This window comes from Vespula vulgaris, chromosome 18 (assembly GCF_905475345.1).
Source record: "Vespula vulgaris chromosome 18, iyVesVulg1.1, whole genome shotgun sequence".
In the NCBI taxonomy this organism is placed as follows: Eukaryota; Metazoa; Arthropoda; class Insecta; order Hymenoptera; family Vespidae; genus Vespula; species Vespula vulgaris.
The window spans coordinates 2,871,917-2,893,426 of NC_066603.1; the positions used below are offsets into that span (position 1 = coordinate 2,871,917).

General features: G+C 32.2%; 1 protein-coding gene across 7 annotated transcripts; it reads right to left on the reverse strand.

Moving 5' to 3' along the window:
• Positions 1 to 392: 392 nt before the first annotated feature.
• On the reverse strand, positions 393 to 21,230 carry LOC127070484 (amyloid-beta-like protein). Of its 7 annotated transcripts, none has more exons than XM_051008547.1 (16): positions 21,099 to 21,230; positions 20,674 to 20,854; positions 13,197 to 13,250; positions 12,388 to 12,519; positions 10,247 to 10,373; positions 9,951 to 10,041; positions 9,680 to 9,810; positions 6,921 to 7,140; positions 6,612 to 6,822; positions 6,272 to 6,454; positions 6,103 to 6,174; positions 5,818 to 6,008; positions 5,523 to 5,683; positions 5,192 to 5,418; positions 4,724 to 4,870; positions 393 to 4,645 (listed from the first exon to the last, which is right to left on the reverse strand). In XM_051008547.1, the coding sequence occupies exons 2-16, from the start codon at positions 20,731 to 20,733 to the stop codon at positions 4,535 to 4,537; spliced, it is 2,118 nt and encodes a 705-aa protein (XP_050864504.1). In that variant the 5' UTR covers positions 20,734 to 20,854; positions 21,099 to 21,230; the 3' UTR covers positions 393 to 4,534. The 7 variants fall into 7 exon arrangements, with proteins under 7 accessions (XP_050864504.1, XP_050864505.1, XP_050864506.1 ...); XM_051008548.1 differs by lacking the exon at positions 21,099 to 21,230 and adding an exon at positions 20,946 to 21,092 and having other exon boundaries at positions 6,272 to 6,445; XM_051008549.1 differs by lacking the exon at positions 21,099 to 21,230 and adding an exon at positions 20,946 to 21,092 and having other exon boundaries at positions 5,523 to 5,620.
• Between the last annotated feature and the right edge of the window lie 280 nt (positions 21,231 to 21,510).

Sequence of the window (21,510 nt, forward strand, 5' to 3'; positions counted from 1 at the left end):
GCCATCGACGAAACTGTTTCGTCATTGGTCCGATAGTTTAGAGTGTATACACTTCGAATCTTTGTCTATCGAAGCGACATCTGCTGACAGATCGTTTAACTATTCTAAACTAGCGCGGTAAAATGTTGACAAGTTTGAATTTTTATTAATAAATATAGAAAATGGTTTTTCTTGTCGAATTGATATGTTGTTCGTATTCTCTCTCTTTTTTTTTTTATGAACTTGGATATATATATTTATTTATTTATTTAATTATCTTGAAAAATTTTGACGTTTGTTTGTATTAATTAAATGAAAAGAAGTGCAATATCTGTGTCAATTTGAAATATTAATTAGTGATCATTCTCGGTTTTAATTAAACGTTGACATTAGATCGGGTTTAAAGCGATATATAATTTTTTTAATTTATTTATTGATAAGTAAAATTACATATATCCACAAACACAATATGTTTTTTTCATGGGGGAGAGGAGTAGGTGTAATAATGCATTAAAACTTGTGAGCGGTGAGGAGAAATGCGTGTGAAGGGAAAAAGGGAGATAGGGAGAATTATCCTTAAACGATAATATTTTCTACTAATAATTGAGATGCAGGCAGGGGTGATCGTGGAGATGGTTAATTTAAAAATTATAATGATTCTATATAAGAGTGATATTCTAATATTATGTATTCTCATTTATCCGTTATTTTTATCGGTTTAAGGTTAGCTTGGATGGATGCGCAGATCTTAGTATATACTGTATACTAAGAACTCATAAGAAAATCATTATTTTTAACAGTTACTTTGTTTTTTTTTTTTTTTAAGTGCTTTCTTTCTTTCTTTCTTTCATTTTTCTTTATACTATCCTTCAAAACTTAAAGACAAATATGTGTATTCCTTAGTTTTATCTCAACATTGATAAAAATAAAAATCACAAGCAAAAACGATCCATAGGCAATAGACTTTTTGACTGTGATATATCCATTAACTTTATCTAATAATCCACTATCCTGTACAATCATCTTACGAGCCACAGCAACGACCTTGAAGGAGCATTTATTTAAATGTTTTGGCATTTAAAGTGTATGGTTTTGAAACTTGGTGCACTTCTTATTAGAGAAAGATAGAGTTTTAGGAAAGCTAGGAGTATTAGCAGAAGCAATTTCTGCATATGTATATTGTTTTATACGAGTGTCACACTGCGCATTATATACTGATATAATACAGGATCATGATTACAGATTGATACACACTGTACGAGAAAAACTGAAAAAATTGTAAAAATAAAGTCTAGCTCCATTATTATTCTCTTCCTTTAACTTCTAATCCGAACTGCTATTTAAAGGACGTATATTTTCTTCCTTTCCCTCACATCTCACATGGCATTTAAGCTAAGTCAATTATCTTGATATATGTACTTATCACCTCTTTACAAAAATCAATTCTTAAACTTATATAGGATAACTCGATGCAGATTCGCAGTATTATGAAGTACATACCAATAACTATAAAATTAATTTGCCAAACTGATATGCTCCGATTGCTAATACTGATATTTATATTTCAATTATATTACTATTTGTAACATCAACTTACAATAAAACTAACGATAGATTAACTAAACAATTTAATGATGCATCACTTAAATTTATCTTCAATAAAATAAAATGTGAAAAACAATGCAACTATATAAATATAATTAAAAATCATATTTAACAAATCGTATTTGTTAAATTTGTGATCGTCACTATCTGCGAATGTTCATCGAGTCAGGTTTATATACGATGTTTCAATACTTTAAAGACTACTTGCTATAGGTACACAATGTATATTAATTTTATATGTATACATGTATATGCATGGTGTATATACATATATATATAATCTATATATCACTCACACATCTCTGGCAAACGTACGCGCTTATGCGCGTGAAATCGACCACACGTCCGCATACATACATATGTATATATATATATATATATTTATATATATATTTCTATATTATCATTAATTCACTGATGCTATTTGTAGTATTTGTAGTATTTGTAATACACTCACGTGGTAATTGTTATCGTCTTAATATATCTAAAATATTTGTAACATTCAGCAATGTATGTATGTGTATCTGTGTGTATTTTTTTTGCTCACCCTTCGACCGGAGTTGCGCGAGATAAACAAAATTTATAATATTTAAAGTAGGAAGGCAGCTGCTCTGAGTGCGCTTAAAAGATTTCTTTTTCGAGTTTCAACGATTTTAGCATGCAATAAATCGTTTAAATTATTTCAAAACACATGTGTAAAAATACAATAAAATAAACTTATATATATATATATATATATAATGTACTTAATGTACGTTTAAGAACAATCATCTTAAGTATTACAGCGAAGATCAAGTTATTTCTGATTTTCATAAATATTAACTTTGCAAATTCTTCTCTCGTCTTTTAGACATCAGAGCAGATTCGAGTTATCTCGATGTAGCTATTGTCTCGTAAATAGAAATAAATTCTATGCAAAATTAATATTTTTGTCAATAACTCCGATAATCTCGCCGGTAATTATCTCAAGATGATCGGTCTAATAAAAAATAATATTTGTGGATGAAACACGTAACAATCGATTGTATTATCTTTTCTTTCAAACGGTATTTGCATTTGCTTATATAAAAATAGTAGACATTTAACTAATTAGATAAATATACAATTGTTTCGAATGAATAAAATTATATACGGGATCATAGTACTCTAAAAAAAAAAAAAAAAAAAAAAAAAAAAAAAAAATGATTTAACTCAAGAGCGTTTAATAGAGTGCATTAAAAAGGAATTAAAATTAAAGTTTCCCACGCGACCCTGGCTAAAGTGCGGGCTACCCCCTTTTGACCATGTACAAATATATAAGCATTAAACGTGTAATATATATTATCATCATATAATATAATTAATAATACCCTAAGATATTAGTTATTGTATGAACAATTCGAAAACAGAAAGGAATATTCTTGCTTTAACAGCCGTCTCTTTTTCAAGCCTTAGTCAGAGGTATTAAAGCCACTCAGAAAACTCCGGTAAACTGTTCCTCTTATTCGATAGTATCGACGTAACGTCTTCGATGCTTAGACTCGTTTAAAAGAAAAAACAAGAGAAGCCCTCGGCGACGTCGAACGAAACTATCGAATATTTTCCGTGCAACCAACGAAGCGACGGCCTCCCGAAAAAAGTACTCGACTTTCGTGTGGAATGATAGAATATCTTATTTCTCGTTATCATTAAATACGTTAGTGATTCAATCTCTTAAGTATTACTTTTTCTCTTTTATAGACTAAGTAAACGTTAAGTACAGAAAGATTCACTAAAAAACCAGGCAGTGGGAATCGAACGGGGACGAAGAAAAAAATATCACGAACTTTTTATGTGCATCGATTGATGTTCTGATATTTTGAGAGTTTCTCTGTAGCGTACATGTAACTCTTGCACAATCATAAGCGATTAACTTTAATCGAAGCTTATATCACCCAATGCGGAATTGCTACGACTTTGAGATACTGATATATATTTATTATTATTATTATTATTATTATTTTATTATTATTATTTTATTATTATTATTATTTTATTATTATTATTATTTTATTATTATTATTTTATTATTATTATTATTATTATTATTATTATTATTATTAGTATTAGTATTATTCAAAAGGACTGAATCGTAGAATCTTATTGCCATTCTCTATCTCTAAAAATATCAGAGCGAAAAAATATAGAAGTTAGTGCACGATCAGATGCACTTTACCAAATGCATAATTGATTACGGAAAAGATGTGTTGCCTCGTGATGATTAAGATCTATTGTTGTAACAGTAAATAGATATAGGATTTCTTTTCAATCGGGTACTTTTCGCAATCCTTTCAGATGAAAAGTTAATAAGTTAATAAAATTGAAGGAACATCAAGATGATAGAACTAATGTGAACTCTTTATCATGAGCAATGCCCCTTCCTGAGTTTCTCTTCGATATTAATGATGGCAAAATAAAAACAATAAAAGCAGGAGGAACTTCCGAAGAGATAGGCATCTAATATCTGACATCCATTTTCATATGGCACATACATTTAAAACCGTATCATTATATGGATACACTGAATCGAGTATACTTATCTAGATAGTTTTCGTGGTTCGACACATTGTCATAGTATTAATTCCCCGCGTAATAAATTCTTAATTATAATTTCCCATTTCATATAACACCATTGATGGGTCCACCAACATATATATTATTGGATTCTTGTGCTATACATTATGTGAATTAACATCACTGCCTATTACGACTTATGACAGCTAGTTTCAGATAATGAGTATTTTAGCTGTGCAAGCACAATGTTGTAAGCGCATAAATAATCGGATTCTTCGAAAGTACCTCATGCTTGTTAGAATTAAATCAAAATTATAACGAAAATAATAATGACATTTGTAAACGGAGATAATAATATGGAAAAGACTACTCGAGACCAGCTTTTAAAGCGAATGATGTTCCGATTAAATTGATTAAATTATTCCTTCACCTCGAAATATTTATATGTTGGATTTTCATAGCCATTTATTTGCATGTTGGCTACATGTCGTTCTTCGGGTGTAGCAGCTTGATCAACTTCAATGAAACCCTATTCAACATTTTAATTATTCATATTATTTAGTTCACGTTAGTAATTAATTTTATAAATATGCGCGTATTAACGTACCTGGCTGTGTGGGCTTCTCGCATTACGTCTTTTGAATACAGCAACAGCTACAATTGCAGCTGCCATAAGTGCGATTCCAGCAAATGCTAGCGTAAAGTAAACTGATCGGCTCTCCTTGTGATATAGTTCACGTCTTACTGAGTAACCCTGCGTAAAATGATAATACATTATTAACATTGTTATGCTATCATCATCATACTTGTTAATCTATAACAATTAAAGAAAAAAGACATAAGAAATTAATACTTTTGCAATACTGTTTTCTTTACTATAAATAATAAAATAAACAAATAACAAGCTACTAGTTAATATTATTAAAAAATTAAATAAAAAATTCAACAGAAAATTCTACAGACTCTAGCATTATTATTTATTTTTTTAACTGTAAATAATAAAATATGTAAAAAGCAAGCTACTACTGAGTTAATATTATTAATGGTTCTAATGTAACTGTATAACTGTTCTAACCGGTTCAGAATGTGAGACATCATGAGTCATACTGTGTGCTGCTCTAACCACTCCTTCATTATGCAGCGTTGCAACGGGTGCCGGCTGTTCAGACTGCTGAGAAGAATACTTATTGTCATTCACTGAATCATTCTCTTCGTGTTGTTCTTGTTCCGTACGTAATTCACCACGTTCAACCTTACGTTGTTCCTTGCGTGCACGTTCTAATTGCTTTTGATGTTCTTTTTCTATATACAAATAACATACATATATACATTTCATTTTTATTTTAATAAAAAAATTCATAATCTTCCAAAGAAGAGCGATTTTATAGAAGAAATTTTTTATATACCTTCTTGTTTGCTAGCCACGTCCGCTTGATACTTGTCTAAAATAGCTGCTTCTGCTTCTCGAGTCATTGCTAACAATAAACCTGGTGTTTCATCCTTACTGCGAAGCGCCAAAACATAGTCATCCATTAGACGCCCGATTTTTGCACTCAGATCAGGATATCTGAAGGTCGATGAAAAAAAAAAGAAAAAAAAAATAAATAAAATATCAACAAAAAAATAATACACTTGCAACGGATAAATATAATAAAAATTGAGAACATTTAATTGTGTATAAATAAATTATCAATACGTTACCGTTCTAACATCAATAAGCTTTGATTTGTGATTCTATCAATTTCTGCCAGATGTTCCAGTGTCGCAGGTTTTTCACGTTGGGCTTGTTCCAAACTGCTGTCAAGTAAATGCTTGTAATGAGCAATCGTATGGTGTCGGTCCTTGTGAAGAGCTCTGAGCAACTTTTGTAAACACTTCTGAATACGATGAGTCTAAGAAATAGAATATAAAATAGAACATAAATGTTTGGGAACAAATGATATAAAAAAACGTCCTATGATAAAATAATAAATTTAACGAACTCACATTTGGTGGAGTTTCGTTCAAAGCAGCAGTGTAACAGGACATAGCTTCTTCATTTCTCTGCTTAACAGCTTCCTAACAATTACGTATGAAAATATATTTTAAACGATTCGTATAATAAATATAATAAATCCACACATGTATTTTATTGATATATTTTAATAACGCATACTTGCACTCGTTGTTGATGCATCGCACTGAGCTGATGTTTCTCCGCAGCTCCACTTTCTTCCAAGGCTGCAACAGTTTCTTGGAATCGTGCCGTCATCCATCGTTTGAAAGCATCAGCAGCAACTGGATCATGAGCTCTTATATCTTGATACCTTTCTTCTAGGTCACTCCAATCCTTCATCACCTGAAAACGTTGTAGCACAAAGATTGCGACACCAATGTTCCGGGCTATAATATTTTTTGCCCAAATAATATGTACATACAAAGGTACATACTATGTTGCACTTATTAACGTGCATTTCATTTGAAATGTAAACTTTATCAAAAATGCTTTTGCTTACTTTTGTTACTTTTTCTTTGTGTACTTCCTCGAGTCTCATCTGCGCTTGTTTGTAACTTTGATGTTCCGATCGTGGATCAAAATGAGTCAAATATGGATCCGGTGTACCTTGCGATTGAGATGGTTGTTGCGTGCTGCTACTAAGTGGTAAAGGCATTGCCGTTGCTTCTTGTTTAACTTTCTCAGTCGTTGAGAATATTGTGGACGGTCGGCTGTTGTAGATTTTAAAGTTAATAATTTCGATAAACGATGTAAAACAAAAAAAAAGAGAGAGAGAGTAAATAATTTTTCATTAAAATCATATGCCTACCTCGTAGTTGTATCATAATCGTCTAGATATTCCTCGTCACTCTCCTCATCGTCAGGTTGATCACTGAATACATCGTCGAGATCGCTTTCAGAATCATTATCGTCGTCGGCTTCACCATCGAGATCATCTTCGTCATCGAGATCATCTTCGTCCTCGTCGAGATCATCGTCAATTCCTTTTGGAATCGGTAAATCGATTGGTTTCTTGACCTTTACAGTTTCTGTAATAAAACAAGACATTTGTTTTGAACAATAGAATAGAAAAAAAAATATATATATATTAGAATAAAAAAAGAAAATAATAAATGTTTCAACAAATTTGAAGCATTTCAATATTTATTTTATTTGTAATTTGAAATGAAAATGATAGAAAGAAAGGATGATGTATATATGTCCGTAATATTTATGTTAATCAACACGAAGAAAGAAAAATAGAATAGTTTGCAAAAGGTTGCTTCTTACAAAGAAGAAGAAAAAGAGGAAGAGAGAATCTAGGAAATAAATAACAACAGAGAGAATGTCTGCTTCTGGCTACTCTTTCTTTCTTTCTTTCTTTCTCAATCTTAGGCACATAGCTCTTCCATTCCAGAGGCTCTAATTTTTCCCTGTTATGTTAGAGAGGACTAGCATCTTGACTAACTAGGTTCTCGAGATGTTCTATTCTCCGAGAATAGATGCTCTCTGATGAGCTGACTTCTCTCGACTTCTGCAAAGCCAGACAAAAGCCTTCTCTTCTGGTTATACCCACGATGCTGTTCTTTTATCTGGGTCGCATGGCAGACACGTGCAATAAGTGTATGGGCTGGCAGTATTCTTAAGTGTACTTTTGGTCAAGACACGAGATATTGGAACTATTCGAAATCTTAAAAAAATGTTTCAAGAGTATCAAACATAAACGCAAAATTTCTATTTAATTAATGATGAAAATAAATCATCAATAATAAGAATATCTTGCAATCTTTGAAATGATCATGCTCTGGTTCTTTTGTTTTATCATTATTTATCCATACTCGCTTTCATTTCATTCTAAAAAAAAAAAAAAGGAAAATTACTTTATAACGAACTGATATAAGAAAATAAATTGAAAGATAATTTGTAAATAAAATAATATAATTTTAATAAATATATTTCTATTTTAAAAATTTATGTTTGTATTTAAAAAATTTTATTTTATTTCTTTAGTAACAAAAGTACCATGATTAATATATATCTCAAAAGTTAACGTAAATTATACATAGTATAGTATAATTTACTAATATAATTATTGGTATAATTTTGTTTCAAATTTCATTTATTATATTATAAAAGTTAACACAAATTTTGTAATGCAAGTTTCAAATTATATAAATTTTTGTTGGAAGCAATAAAACAATTAAATAAATTTAAAAGTAAATAAAGTAATTAAATTAATTAAGTTATAAAGAATTAATTTCATTTGAAAAAAAAAATTAAAATAACAAGAAAATAATTAGAAAAATAATTCATAAATGAAATAATATTCTTAAAAAGTACATTTGAAAAACAAACTTATTTCATTAGATGAATAGAAAAAAGAAATTGTCCTGAAGAATAAAATGTAAATTTAAAACTTTTATTTAATTGAGAGATAATTAAGAAATATAAAACTCTTATTCAACTGAGAGAAAGATATATATATATATATATATATATATATATAATTTAGAAACAAAAAAACACTAATTTAAAACTGAGAAATAATTTAGAAATAAAATATATTTTTTAATAAAATATAAAATCAACATATATTTATTTCATGAAACAAATGTGAAAAAAGGGAGAAAAAAAAGGAAAAAAAAGAGAAAAAAGGGAGAGAGAGAAAAGAGAAAGAATATAGTTGCGACACGAAAAAAACTATAGCAACATGATGCGTAGTCGTCGTTGTCGAGAATGACGCGCGCTCGTTATTGATTACTCGAGCGAGTATACGACGATAGTGGGGGGAGGATGAAGGAAGGGTGGAAAAGAGGGGTTGTGTGCACGTGCACGCGCGCGCGCGCGCGCTATATGTAATCAGTGAGAGTAAGCGAGGATGAGAGAGACAGAAGGAGACATAATACATAGGGAGAAGTGAAAGAAGACAAAGAAAGGATGAAGGAAGGGTGTTAAGAGAGAGAAAGAAAAGAGAGAGAGAGAGAGAGAGAGAAAGAGAGAGTGAAGAAGGAATAGAATATTAGGGAAATGAAAGAAAGAAAAGAAAACGATTGAAAATGTCGAGTAGAAAGAGAATGATCCTGCGTGTATTCAACACATTTTCTTTTTCAATCCTTCACATTTGACTGCTTTTTATAATTTAATTCTCTCTCTCTCTCTCTCTCTCTCTCTCTCTCTCTCTCTCTCTCTCTCTCACTTTCTTTCTCTTTCTTCTTTTTCTTCTCTTACTTCACTGTTTCTGATACCTTCACAGGCGTGTCCATTAAAAAAAGGTATAAAAAGATTTATTCCTTTGATTCACAGGGGCATTCTTTTCTAACAAAGGCTAATTATTTTTAGAGTCCTGATTATCATGTGAGAGTGAGAGGGAGGGGGGAAGGAGAGAGGAAAAAAAAGAAAAAACCAAAGATTTATCTCTATCTAATTATAGAATAGAACGGAAAATAGTTAAAGAATGTATGAAAATGATCTCTCGCGTGAAAATAATGACGTAATGGGGATATTGTCATCGGATAAATTCAGTCGTTATTTCAACGACAATGAGAGAAGAATGATATTATGATGTTAGAATGTACGTACGTTACGTACCTTTCAGGCGTTTCGGACAGCATACGAACTCGACACCAGAGAAGAGCGATATTCCGCATGGTAGTAACATAGCAAAACTCCTTAGATTCATGTTACGTTCTCTGCAGGTATCAGCGGCTGTTGCGTTCCACCTAAAGTAGGAGAAAAGAAAAAGGAAAAAGAAAAGAAAAGAATATTATAAAGATTTTGGAATATACGTAATAAGGATAACAGATATAGAGGAGATATTATACATGTGTGTGTGTATAATATTAATAATAACATTATTTACCTGTGCGATTCCCAACATTTGGTCTGATTATGTAGATGATCGAAAAGACATCCCTCTGGTACAAGAAGTGCATCACTTTGGAAGGGACCCTCTGAGAAATTATATAATAAATAATATTTAGTAAAATGATCAATATCAACGAAATTGATCAGTCTCAACGAGATAATTGAATGAATCAATCTAAAAATTTCTGGATAAATATCAGTAATTTCTTTGAAATAATTTTTACAAAATTATAATCTTTTAATTAATTTTTAATTATTATTATCATCTATTGTCAGTTTTCTAACACTTACCCAGACATCTATAAGGTTTAACCCATCTCGACAATTTACATTTAGTTCTTCCAGGCTTACACCATCCACTGACTCTGACATAATGCGACGACTCGACGATGTTAGTGATGTCTCTCTTTGGATATGCCTACAAAATTAGGTTTCAATTAAATATCATAAATATTCAAACAGGATGATCTCTATCATCTATCCTTAACATACATAAACCAGACTCTTAATCATTTATTCTCTTTGAAATCCGTTAAATCAGAACTCAAGACAAACTAAAATAATGTTCAATGTTTATCAAGAATTAGCTTGGAATTCATAACAAAGAATAAATAAATAAATAAATAAATAAATAAATAAAAATAAATAGCTTATAAATGCTGATAATATCCAATATCTATCCAATGAAACCTCAAAAGTATCATTAATATCAAAACCTAAAATAAATTAAAACAATTTTTAATATTTATCATGAAAAATCTTTAAATTGATATTAAAAAAAAAAAAGGAAAAAAAATACAGCATAATTAAGCTATAGAAATACAGCATAAATGCTAATAACATTCAATATTAATCCGATGAAATTCTTAAAGTATCATATTTTGAACATGATACACATTAATCATTTTTTCATATAAACTATAGTAGGATGAAGTTAAACATAGGGTAGAATAGTTTGGCTTGTAGAAGGTGGAATGCCAAACCGTGCGCTCTTTAGAAGCGCAAGCGCTCTTGCGGTCTAGTATGTTGCAAGTCAGAGGAACGGGCGTGGGTGAATCGAGGTTGTATCGCGAGTGAAATGAGGCTGCCACGAGCAAAAGAGGCGTGCATACAACACGTACAACAGTAAACCACCAACAGCAGCAGCAGCAGTAGCAGTACCACCACCAGCACACTACCACCAACCACCACACCACTACCCACCACTACCATCATCTTCACCACACCACCAACCATATCTGTGTATGTCTTTCTTTCGACGATCGTTACTTATTTTACACGTTGGTGTCATTGTGTTGTTCGTGTTTTCTTCTCCTTTTTCTTTTTCTCTTTCTCTCTCTCTCTCTCTTTCTTTCTGTTTCTTTCTTTTTACCCTAAGTCCTGCTAGCATGATACTAGCTAGCTAGCTCGTGAAGTATTCGAGTTCGACATACCTGCTCTATATTCGTTTCTACACTCTTTTTCTTTTTCTTCTTTTTTGGAAAGAAAAAATAGGGAGAGAGAGAGAGAGAGAGAGAAAGAAAGAGAGAGAGAGGAGAGAATACTTGCAAATAACTTTCAAGAGAGATGGACAAGGTGTATGTAAGGGAGGGAGTTAGGAAGGAAGAAAGAGAGAAAGAAAGAAAGAAAGAAAGAAAGAGAAAGAGAAGGTAGCAGGCATACTCTTCTATTTCAACTCTACCGCCTTTTACTCCTTCCCAAACGAGCCAGAGAAGCTGGGAACCGTGTATGTTTCTATAGCGTTTCTACTCCCGAATTGAAAGTACCCACTAGGCTTCAACGAGCTTGCTACGAGACTCTGCTGAGAATAATGACGTGTCGTCGGTGTCGGCTGATTTAAACGATCTCCTTTTACCACCTTACTTTCTTTCTTTTTTTCTTTTTCTTCTTCTTCGTGTTACCTTCTGGTTTTGATTTATTATTTTGATTTCTAAATTGCATTTTCCAATTTGTCTATTTTTAAATTGATTTCAAAGTTAGGTAAAGTTAATCACATGTCTTTCTTTAAACAGCTTTTTTATGTTACTCATATTGTGTTCTGATTTATTTTGCTATTTTTAGATTGAAGATTTGCAACTTATTTTATATTATTTCTCTCTCTCTCTTTTTTTTTAACGATTTTGAAGATGATTTTATGAAATGATATCTTGAATTCATCTTAGAAGTGAAAATTATGTCATTTCATCAACTTCATTTGATTCAATCTTTCATCATTTTTAAATTACATTTTGCATTTGATCTATCTTGAAATTAATTTCAAAGTTATCATGAATTAATTTCCGGATTTAATTAATGATGTTATAAATTAATTCCGAAGTTAAATAAAGTTAACGTTTAACATTGATTTCATAATTTCAATAGACTTCTTTTTCATGTGGAATGGAAAGTTGAATGTTTAGATGTGGTTCTTTGTATTGATCTCAGTCTCTTACCTTCTTACAATATTCTAAAATCTCGAGTTTGTCCGTCATACAACTCTTCTTATCGGTCGACGACACCCATCTACCTTGTTCGCCCATGTGTTGTGCCAGGTAAACCTCGCCAACTTCGCATAGCGTTGCAACCTTTAAAGAAAATGAAGATTGGACTTGAGATATAACGTTTTACCCAGATAAGATGAATTAAAACAACAACAATAACAAAAACGTTTCATAGAAAAGAATATTTCGACCGCAACGCGATCGAAACTTCTTTTTTCTTAATTAAAAATTTACCGAACGAAAAAATGTTTTTCAATTGCGAATTCGACTATTCAAAATCACTATTAATATTATCTTTTTATTATGGAAAAAAAAAAAAAACAGAAAGCTGTTATTAAATTTTATATATATATATTTCTTTTTAAATTAAAAAGTTCATTTCCATGACCTTGTCCCCCTCTCTTGGAAACGAAAATTTTTCAATATAGGGATTAGACAAAGGCATAAGAAAATTTGGAAAGAATCTTAAATATCGATGAACTGAACTCTAAGTTGTCTTTAAAATAGATAAGGTAGTTATATTTTTGTATACAATATTTAACGCAAATTATCGATTATTACATAGCGAGCCAACGAATCAAGAAATAACGTCAATCCATCGATTTTTCACGCTCGGATTGAAATCCCGAATGTGAATGATACCAGGCGAAGAGAATCGTTTTCTAACGGAACGATAGGTAATATCGAAATTCTTCTCTACCTTGACAATCAAAGTGTTGTTTCCTAGGTAAAGCTTAAAAATAAGCTTATAAATAACTCACTTGCGGTTCAGATCTTCCTCCAGCTGGTGCCAATTCCAACCTCTCCGATACAGCCTGTAAATATCAACGAAAACGACTTTATTATTACATTTTTTAACCCCTTAAAAGAAATGATTAAATTCTCGATAGTTGAACATATTATACTCGTTAAGTAACAAATTGGTATCGAGTATATAAATAATAAAAAATAATAATAATAAAAAAAAAGTGATTCATGGAATCATGAAAATAATAAGAAAATATTATACTCGTCAAGCAACAAATTGATTTCGTGTATATGAATGATAAAAAGAGATGACTAACTTTAATAAGATTGTGAGAATAATTAAAAAATTAATGACTTTAATGAAATTGTAATAATAATAAAAAGGACGAGTGACATTAATGAAATCATGAAAATAATAAAAGAACATTATACTCGTTGAGCAACTAATTGGTGTCGAGGATAAAAATAATAAAAATGGCTTATACTTTTATGGAACGATCGATAATATTTTCTTTTTTATACATTATCAATGATTTATAAACGTTGGATTCAAAAATATCCTTGATATATGTACGTATCATAAATCGATCGTTCTATATTTCGAATGTAGCTTTCATTTGCAACCTGCACATCATTGGTGGCAGCCCCATTATAAAGCCGATTATACGATGTTTTATATAAGATTCCCATCTAAATGGATTTAACCTAATGCGTTTATGGCGTATCTGACCGCAACCTTAAAGCAACTTCTAACACACGCTGTCATAGCCACGATGAAGAATAAAATTTTCGGCAACTTTGTTCGGATTTCTCGATTTTCGTTTAACACGGTCATCTTTCTTCGAGATCGAGGTGAATGTAGTACATACGTAATCATAGGCAGGAAATGAAGATGAAGAAGAAGAACGTGTATGAACGAGTGTGTATGTATTAGAATGTAATAGGATGTAGTAGCATTGATTCAGATTCTGAGTCTACAATTGTATAGTTGCTTTTCATTCTAGAAAAACAGGTCGATAGTGACAGCATATATACGTATACATGTGTACATTTCATATAGGTATCTACGTATATCATTTATCATTTTTGTTACCACAGTTGTTTCATACTGTGTAGCAGAAAACAAAATGAAAGTGAATATACTACTGCTGTGTGTGGATCACTTCGCAATATAAGAGTCTCTTTATTGATTCCGCCATGTCACCATACATATTTTACGAGAGACATGCTGCTTTCGTTTATTATTAATAAATTATGCCACCACAAACACGTATGCACACACCTGCGCATGGTATATATCCTTATTTAAAGAGAACTCGATAAATCGCTTATATATTTTTCGAGAAATATATGTTCTTATCTTATCTTCATTGATTTTTATATATATTAGATTATTACGTACGAAATTTGACGGGAACATGACAATCCATTATGCACAGAAATTTGAAATTTGATTTTTTATTCTTTTTGTTTTTATTTCCAAGGAAATATGTATTATGTTCATTATATCGTTTACGAACGTTAGACAAGTTGTCTAATATGGACGTTAAAAATAGGATTCGAAATCAAGGTGGTTTCAAAATGGAGTCCGTGAATTGTTGCCACTTAACACCTGGTCGATCCGCAGTGTCTAACTATCGTAACTCTTCTTCGAGAGTTTCGAGAACAGGTATTAGAAATGTTAGACTGAAATATTTTCTTGTCGTTCCTTCGTTCTTAAATATCTTCGAAAAAGAGCTACATTAATTATTATAAAACGAAACAAATTTTATGCAAATAAATATGAGAATTTTTATATAATTTCACTTAAATATCCACGAGTAAGAAGATACATATTATATTACAAATATAACTTATTTCAATAATTACGATAATTAGAGATCTCGATACTGTATTTTTTTATAATAATTATTTAAATATATTTGAGAAAGGCGAGCATGCAGAAGTAAACCACTGTTTCTGCAATGTTAACAAATTCATAGAAACAGCTAAAAGATATTATGGCATTAATAGTAATCGCGAAGAAGAAAATATGTGGAGCATGTATTTAAAAAAGAAAAAAAATAAAGAAAAAGAAGGAAGATACAAAAAAATTCTAGGCAAATTTAAATCTTATATTGAGAATCTATATATAATAATACAATTAACGAGTAAGATATTTCTTATCCAATCATTATATTGTCGAATAATTACTGTTAATAGAAACGATAAACTAACAAAAAACCAAGAAAAAAATTGAAAAGGCAAGAAGAAAAATGAAAAATGAAGGAGTGCTTGGAATGCTTGGGATTTGAACGTTCAAACTATATATTCGCCATAGTTCTCGATCCTTTCCTTTCTCGTATCGCATACCCGATACATACCGATAACGTCCAAGCCAATAACTTGCATGTAAGGTTTATATTTTGATGGCATATGGACGCCGAGAGAGCTTCATGCTCGACCGAACAATGCGATTTATACGAGCAATGCGAGCTCAGAACTTCTATAAAAGAGCAAGAGAGAGATAGAAAGAGAAAGAGTGAGAGAAAGAGAGAGAGAGATAGAGACAGAGCGAGAAAGAAAGAAAAGAGGTTAATCGCTTTTCGATCATTCTTCTCTCGAATGAAAATGATAAATATCAAAGACTCTTCAATTATGGAAGAAAATAATTCGTCGAGGTTATAAAAAGGGGCGAAAAAAAAAGAGAGAAAAAAAAAACAGAAAATGAAGAGACGCTCGATAATATAAAATATTCGATTACTCTACTTCGATATCTCTTCAAACGAGTGACCTCCCTCTTGCAAGCATCTGGCATATCGTGTTACGTTGATCAAGATCATTTAACGAGAATATTCGAAGAAAAAAAAAAAAAAAGGAAATAAATAAAAAGAAACGTAAAAATATATAATTATACACGGGCAAGATTATGATCGTGATTTATAAGATTACCAATCGCGAAACATTTGTGACGTACTTAGCATATCGTATTTTTTTCTTTATTACTTATATATACGAAATGATTTTATATTATTCATGAGAACATTGTCGATCTATCGTACAACAATATGAGACCGTTCAATGACAGTTAGCAACTATATTATAATTTACACGTGCGAGTTTAACTTATTACAGAAGCCCTCGACGTCTATCGTACGCGATAAGTTTGCATAATCGTGGTACTAATATTACTACACTACTGTAACTGGTACATACTATTACTGCTTTTCCTGTTGTTACTTATTATTATATTGGCGTCACATTAAGGTTTGAGAACGTTAAAGTAGAAATAGCGCGAGACATTTAAAAATTTTCATTAGTTTCAATATTGCCACGTCATTTTACCGTATTTCCAGATATTTTTTATTTCGATCATCCCTTGAAAGAGGTTAGATTAAACGACGTATTACGAGAAATCGAAATGCTAAAAATGTGCTTTTAAAACGAAATCAATATTCTCAGAATGGTCTCTCATCTTGTCTATTCTGTAGATTTTTGTCGATAAAGTCGTATCGAGAATAATATAAAAGACGAAACATTTTCACGTTAGATCTATTTTATCCTTATTCGATTTGATTAGAAAGTTAGGAATACATAATATAACGTTTGTAAGGCTTCGAATGTGCTATATAAGTCTCGAGAATCAATCAAGTATAAAACCCCTTTTGGAAACGCTTCCTTATCTTTACCGCATCGTACTTGTCTATATATACGTATATATATCCTACAATGTATCACTGTATAAATAGTATATATATATAAATCTACTATTAAGATCTACTATATAGATCTACTATATAGATCTACTATTAATATTCTAGTAAGATTCTACTGTAGTATACTAATATTATAAGTAAACTAGTACTATAGTATATTAACATTGTAGTATACTAACACTGTAGTAAGCTAGTACTGTAATATATTAACACTGACATTGTAGTATACTAGTACTGTGGTATGCTAATACTGTAGTATACTAACATTGTAGCATGATAACACTGTAATATACTATCACTATAGAACACTAACACTGTAATATACTATACTATAGCATACAAATACTATATATAGTACACAAGCTGTAGCGTACTATATATACTATATACACTGTATATGCAGTGATACATTTATACTTCCCGAGACGAAGTAAAATCCGTGACGTAACACGTAAGCCATATAATGTTGAATGCGCGATGCATCCCAGTCAAAGAAATATATATATTTTTTCAGGTTATATACATCTCTTTTATAAATATATATATACACATATACATATATATATAACCTAAGAGAAAAATCCAAAAACAAGTGAATTGCACGTGTGGATGGATAAATATGACTCATCGAAAACGTAATCGGTATGCCATCTATTGAGGCACGTACATAGGATGTATCCATGCGTCATTATTCGTGCGTGACATGCAATGAATCGACAGTACATTAAACGATTAAATTTGTTTGAGAATCGAATTATCAAGAAAGAGAAAAAAGAGGAAAGTGAAATTCATTTTCGCAAAAAAGATTTATGTTAATATTTCATTGATACTCTACTACTCTCGATGTATTAGAACTCTCGATTTACTATATATATATGTATATATTATATATCTATACACATACACACATATATATATATATATCTCGTAAGGCATGTATTAATAAATTCTCGAAGCAATATTGTAAAGAGGAAGTTCGTAGTTACCCTTTGAAATACCCTATAATCGACTTATCGTAATTGAGTTAGATGAAAATTGACGAAGGAGGCCAGTACTACCAGGCAGTAAAATCAAATTCAAAGGATATTCACGCGAGGAACTCGAGGGGAAAAAAGAGAGAGAGAGAAAGAGAGAGAGAGAGAGAGAGAGAGAGAGAATAAAAAAAAAAGAAAAGACAATACTTTTATGTTGATCGAACTAACCTTTAACTGAAATCAATTTTTATTTTCCATTTATCCGAAAACGTTTCATCTTAATTGGAATCCTAATCGACGTCCATTTTAAAAGGTTATGTATCGAATCTTCTTATGTATCAACACATTCACTTACTCGCACATATATACACACCTACACAAACGTACATGCATACACTGTATACAATTATATCAACTCTTTGACATTATCTTTAAAACCATTGGAGACTGAGGAAAAAACTAAAGTTCATATACACCTACGCGAATATGACGTTTCTCCTTCGAGCAACTGGACCATAACCGTCGTCGTCGTCGTTCGTCTCTGTCTCTCTTTCCATCATGTCTCGTATCGTAAAGAATACTGACAAGGTAACAATAAAAAAGAAACGAAGGACGACTTTTTGATGCAGCTTATGCCGCCTCGACATGAATGACGTCGTTAATCGTCTTTAAGCTCGAACCCAGTTAAGAAGTTTTATTCGACGATTTTCAAATCTTAAGATGAAAATTTTCCGAAAGCACGAACCATTTCTCTCTCTCTCTCTCTCTCTCTCTCTCTCTCTCTCTCTCTCTCTCTCTCTCTTTCTCTCTATCTATCTATCTATCTCTCATACACACACATTCATTTTCTTTCTCTCACTAATTATTATTCTCTTTCTATCTCTCTTCTACTCATTCATTCTTTTCTCTTTTTTTTCACTCATTTTCCGTCTCTCTTTCTTTCTATTTATCTGAATCTTTTGTCACTATTCAACCGTCCCCAAATAATCTACCTGAAAGTCGATTTTTCTCGAAACTCGGACTATTTGAAACGATGAAACGAGAAGAATAAGAAAAAATGAAAAAAGAGATATGAATGTGAAAAATAAAAGCATTGTTTTACGCAAAAGCAGAAAGATGCCGGCTCCGCAAAGTTGCGTATTTCGTCGTCGTACGCATTCAAAAGAAATAAGAAAAAGAAAAATGATTCTCAGTATTCAAACGACGAAAGAGAGAAGATACTCAAGTAACTTGAAATGCGTTCTTTCCTTTTTGATAAAAACTATACCCGGATGATTACTTTTCGCTGACGAATAATGTAAGGATATTCTTCTGTACCAGATTCGAAATAAAAAAGGTTAAATGATTTTTTTTCTTTTTTCCAAGAATCATCGAATCGATACGGATATAACGAAGCAACTAAAAAAAAAATCGATATCGTTGACATTTCACTTTTTTATCAAGTAAATCTGTCAGATTCGATGAAAATGAGAAAATGAAAAAAATTTTTCGAAACGCCATTACACTCAACATTTTCTTTAAAGAACCAATCACCGCATTGATACGAATAACGTACCAATCGATCAAAATCAATTTCGTTAACATTTCATTCTTTTATCAAACAAATCTGTTAGATTCGATAAAAATAATGAAGGATTAAAACGACTTTTTAAAAATGCCATTACATCTAATATTCTTTTTAATGAACCAATCACTGCATCGATACGGATATAACGAGGCGCGACCAATGAAAATCAGTCTCATTAAAATTTCATTTTTTCCTCGAGCAAATCTGTTAGATTCGATGGAAATAAAGAACATCAAAAAGTGTTTTTCTCTTTAATGTCAGTATATCTAACATATTTTTTAAAGAACCAATCACTACGTCGATAAGGATATAACGAGGTGACCAATCAAAATGACCAATCTTGTTGACATTTCATGTTTTCTTGAATAAAATTGTAAGAAAAATGTAAGAAAGAAAAAGAATTGGTAAAAGAGAGAAAGAGAGTAAGAGAAGTCGACGATCGTTACGAGGAAGGGGGAGGAGAAGGGGGAAGGAAAAGGGAGGAGGGGGTGCGGGTTCACTTGGAAAGTACTCGGAACATATTAAAGCACGGAGCACCGGCGCGTGCATCGATCGGAGAGAGCGGCTCCCGTTTGACGGCGGCCATAGCAAACTTCCTTTCTCATCGTGATGCGACATTTCTTTAGGAGATTTGGCAAACGAAAACGTCAAATCGTACTATGACGACGAGGAGGAAGGAGAACGAATCGATCGATAGTCGCCATCGTTGTCGACGAATTTTACGAACCAATCAGCATTCTTCATTATAAATCTTTGCTTAACGTGAAGTAAGGAAAGAGTTGATTCGTCGTCGATAATATTTAAAAAATAAAAAGATTATTACACTTTTTGTTTCGCATGTTGTGAATTTCTCGAAGATACAAAAATAATAAAAGAAAGATGAAAGAAGCCTTTCTTGTAATATATAGGAAAACCTTGCTTGTGCTTCTCGAATCTTTATTATTGATATCTCATTTCAAATAACTAAGCCACAAGATTTTCCAAGTGCAATACATTAAGCAAAGATAGAAGGAAGTCTTTGATCGAATCGAAGTGTAAAAATTAATGTTTCTAACGAATAGCATCGTATATTCAGCCTTGCTTGTATACATATGTACGTACATATGTGTGATGTGTATGTATATATATACATATACATCTGGATAGGTACGTCGCGTGGAACGTCATTGCGGCTTTCTCTCATTCCCTCTTTCTCTCGAAGTGAAAAAAATGTGTCTCTCATAACGATTGCTTATTTACGCGTTTGTAAACTCACCTGAACGCGAGAGACCAAGAGGACGCCCAGCAAGAACGCGGGCAGCATCATCCCCTTCATCTTCCTGCCTGCCTGGCTGCCTCTACCTCGTTCCTTTTTCTTCGTCTCTTTCTCTGACACTGGTACTTCGCTTTAGAATCTCCTCCCGTCTTTCACGACGAATGGATGGACGTGTGACGACCTTTGAAAGGAAATTGAAGACTGATTTTCTTCTCTCTCTATCTCTATCTCTATCTCTTTCTCTCTCTCTCTCTCTCTCTCTCTCTTTCTACCTGTCTATATGTCAGGTAAAAATATTCTAATCCCCTTCTCCAATATTCTTGTCCCCCACGTTCCGTAAAATAATACGAGATTAGAAAAATCCGGCGCCGTATACGAAAGCGCACACGGCAATAGTGTTAATGCGCGACTGCTTGGCTAGCTACCTTGGTGCTGCTGCTGCTGCTTTTGCCGTCGCCACGACCACCTCCACTACCACCACACCACCACCGCCGCCACCACCGTTGCCGCCGCCGTTGCCGCCGTCACCGCCGCTGCCGTTGCTGCCGTTGTCGTTGGGTGGGTCGCTTGACTAGAAATCCAATATGGCGTCACAGCGCGGCGCGGTGCCGCTGAACCGGCTCGGCCAATCAATGGCCATCGCTCGATGACCGCGCCAGTAACCGCTTTTCACATGCGCCCCTTGATCAGTCGATAACGTGGCGGGAAAGCTGGTGGTTTAAACGTTTTCCGAAGGAGCGCCAATTTTCCCGCTAAACTTTTCTTTCTTTACATACATCGCGTATTTTTAATTTCTCAACTAATTTTTGTTATACATACGTAGATATTAAAAATTAC

Excerpts from the sequence above, each read along its gene's own strand:
- LOC127070484 (XM_051008547.1), bottom strand. The coding sequence starts at position 20,733 with ATGAAGGGGATGATGCTGCCCGCGTTCTTGCTGGGCGTCCTCTTGGTC. Across the intron at positions 13,251-20,673 it reads TCTTGGTCTCTCGCGTTCAG|GCTGTATCGGAGAGGTTGGA; the intron begins GTGAGTTTACAA and ends TGATATTTACAG. Across the intron at positions 5,684-5,817 it reads AGCTTATTGATGTTAGAACG|ATATCCTGATCTGAGTGCAA; the intron begins GTAACGTATTGA and ends ATCGACCTTCAG.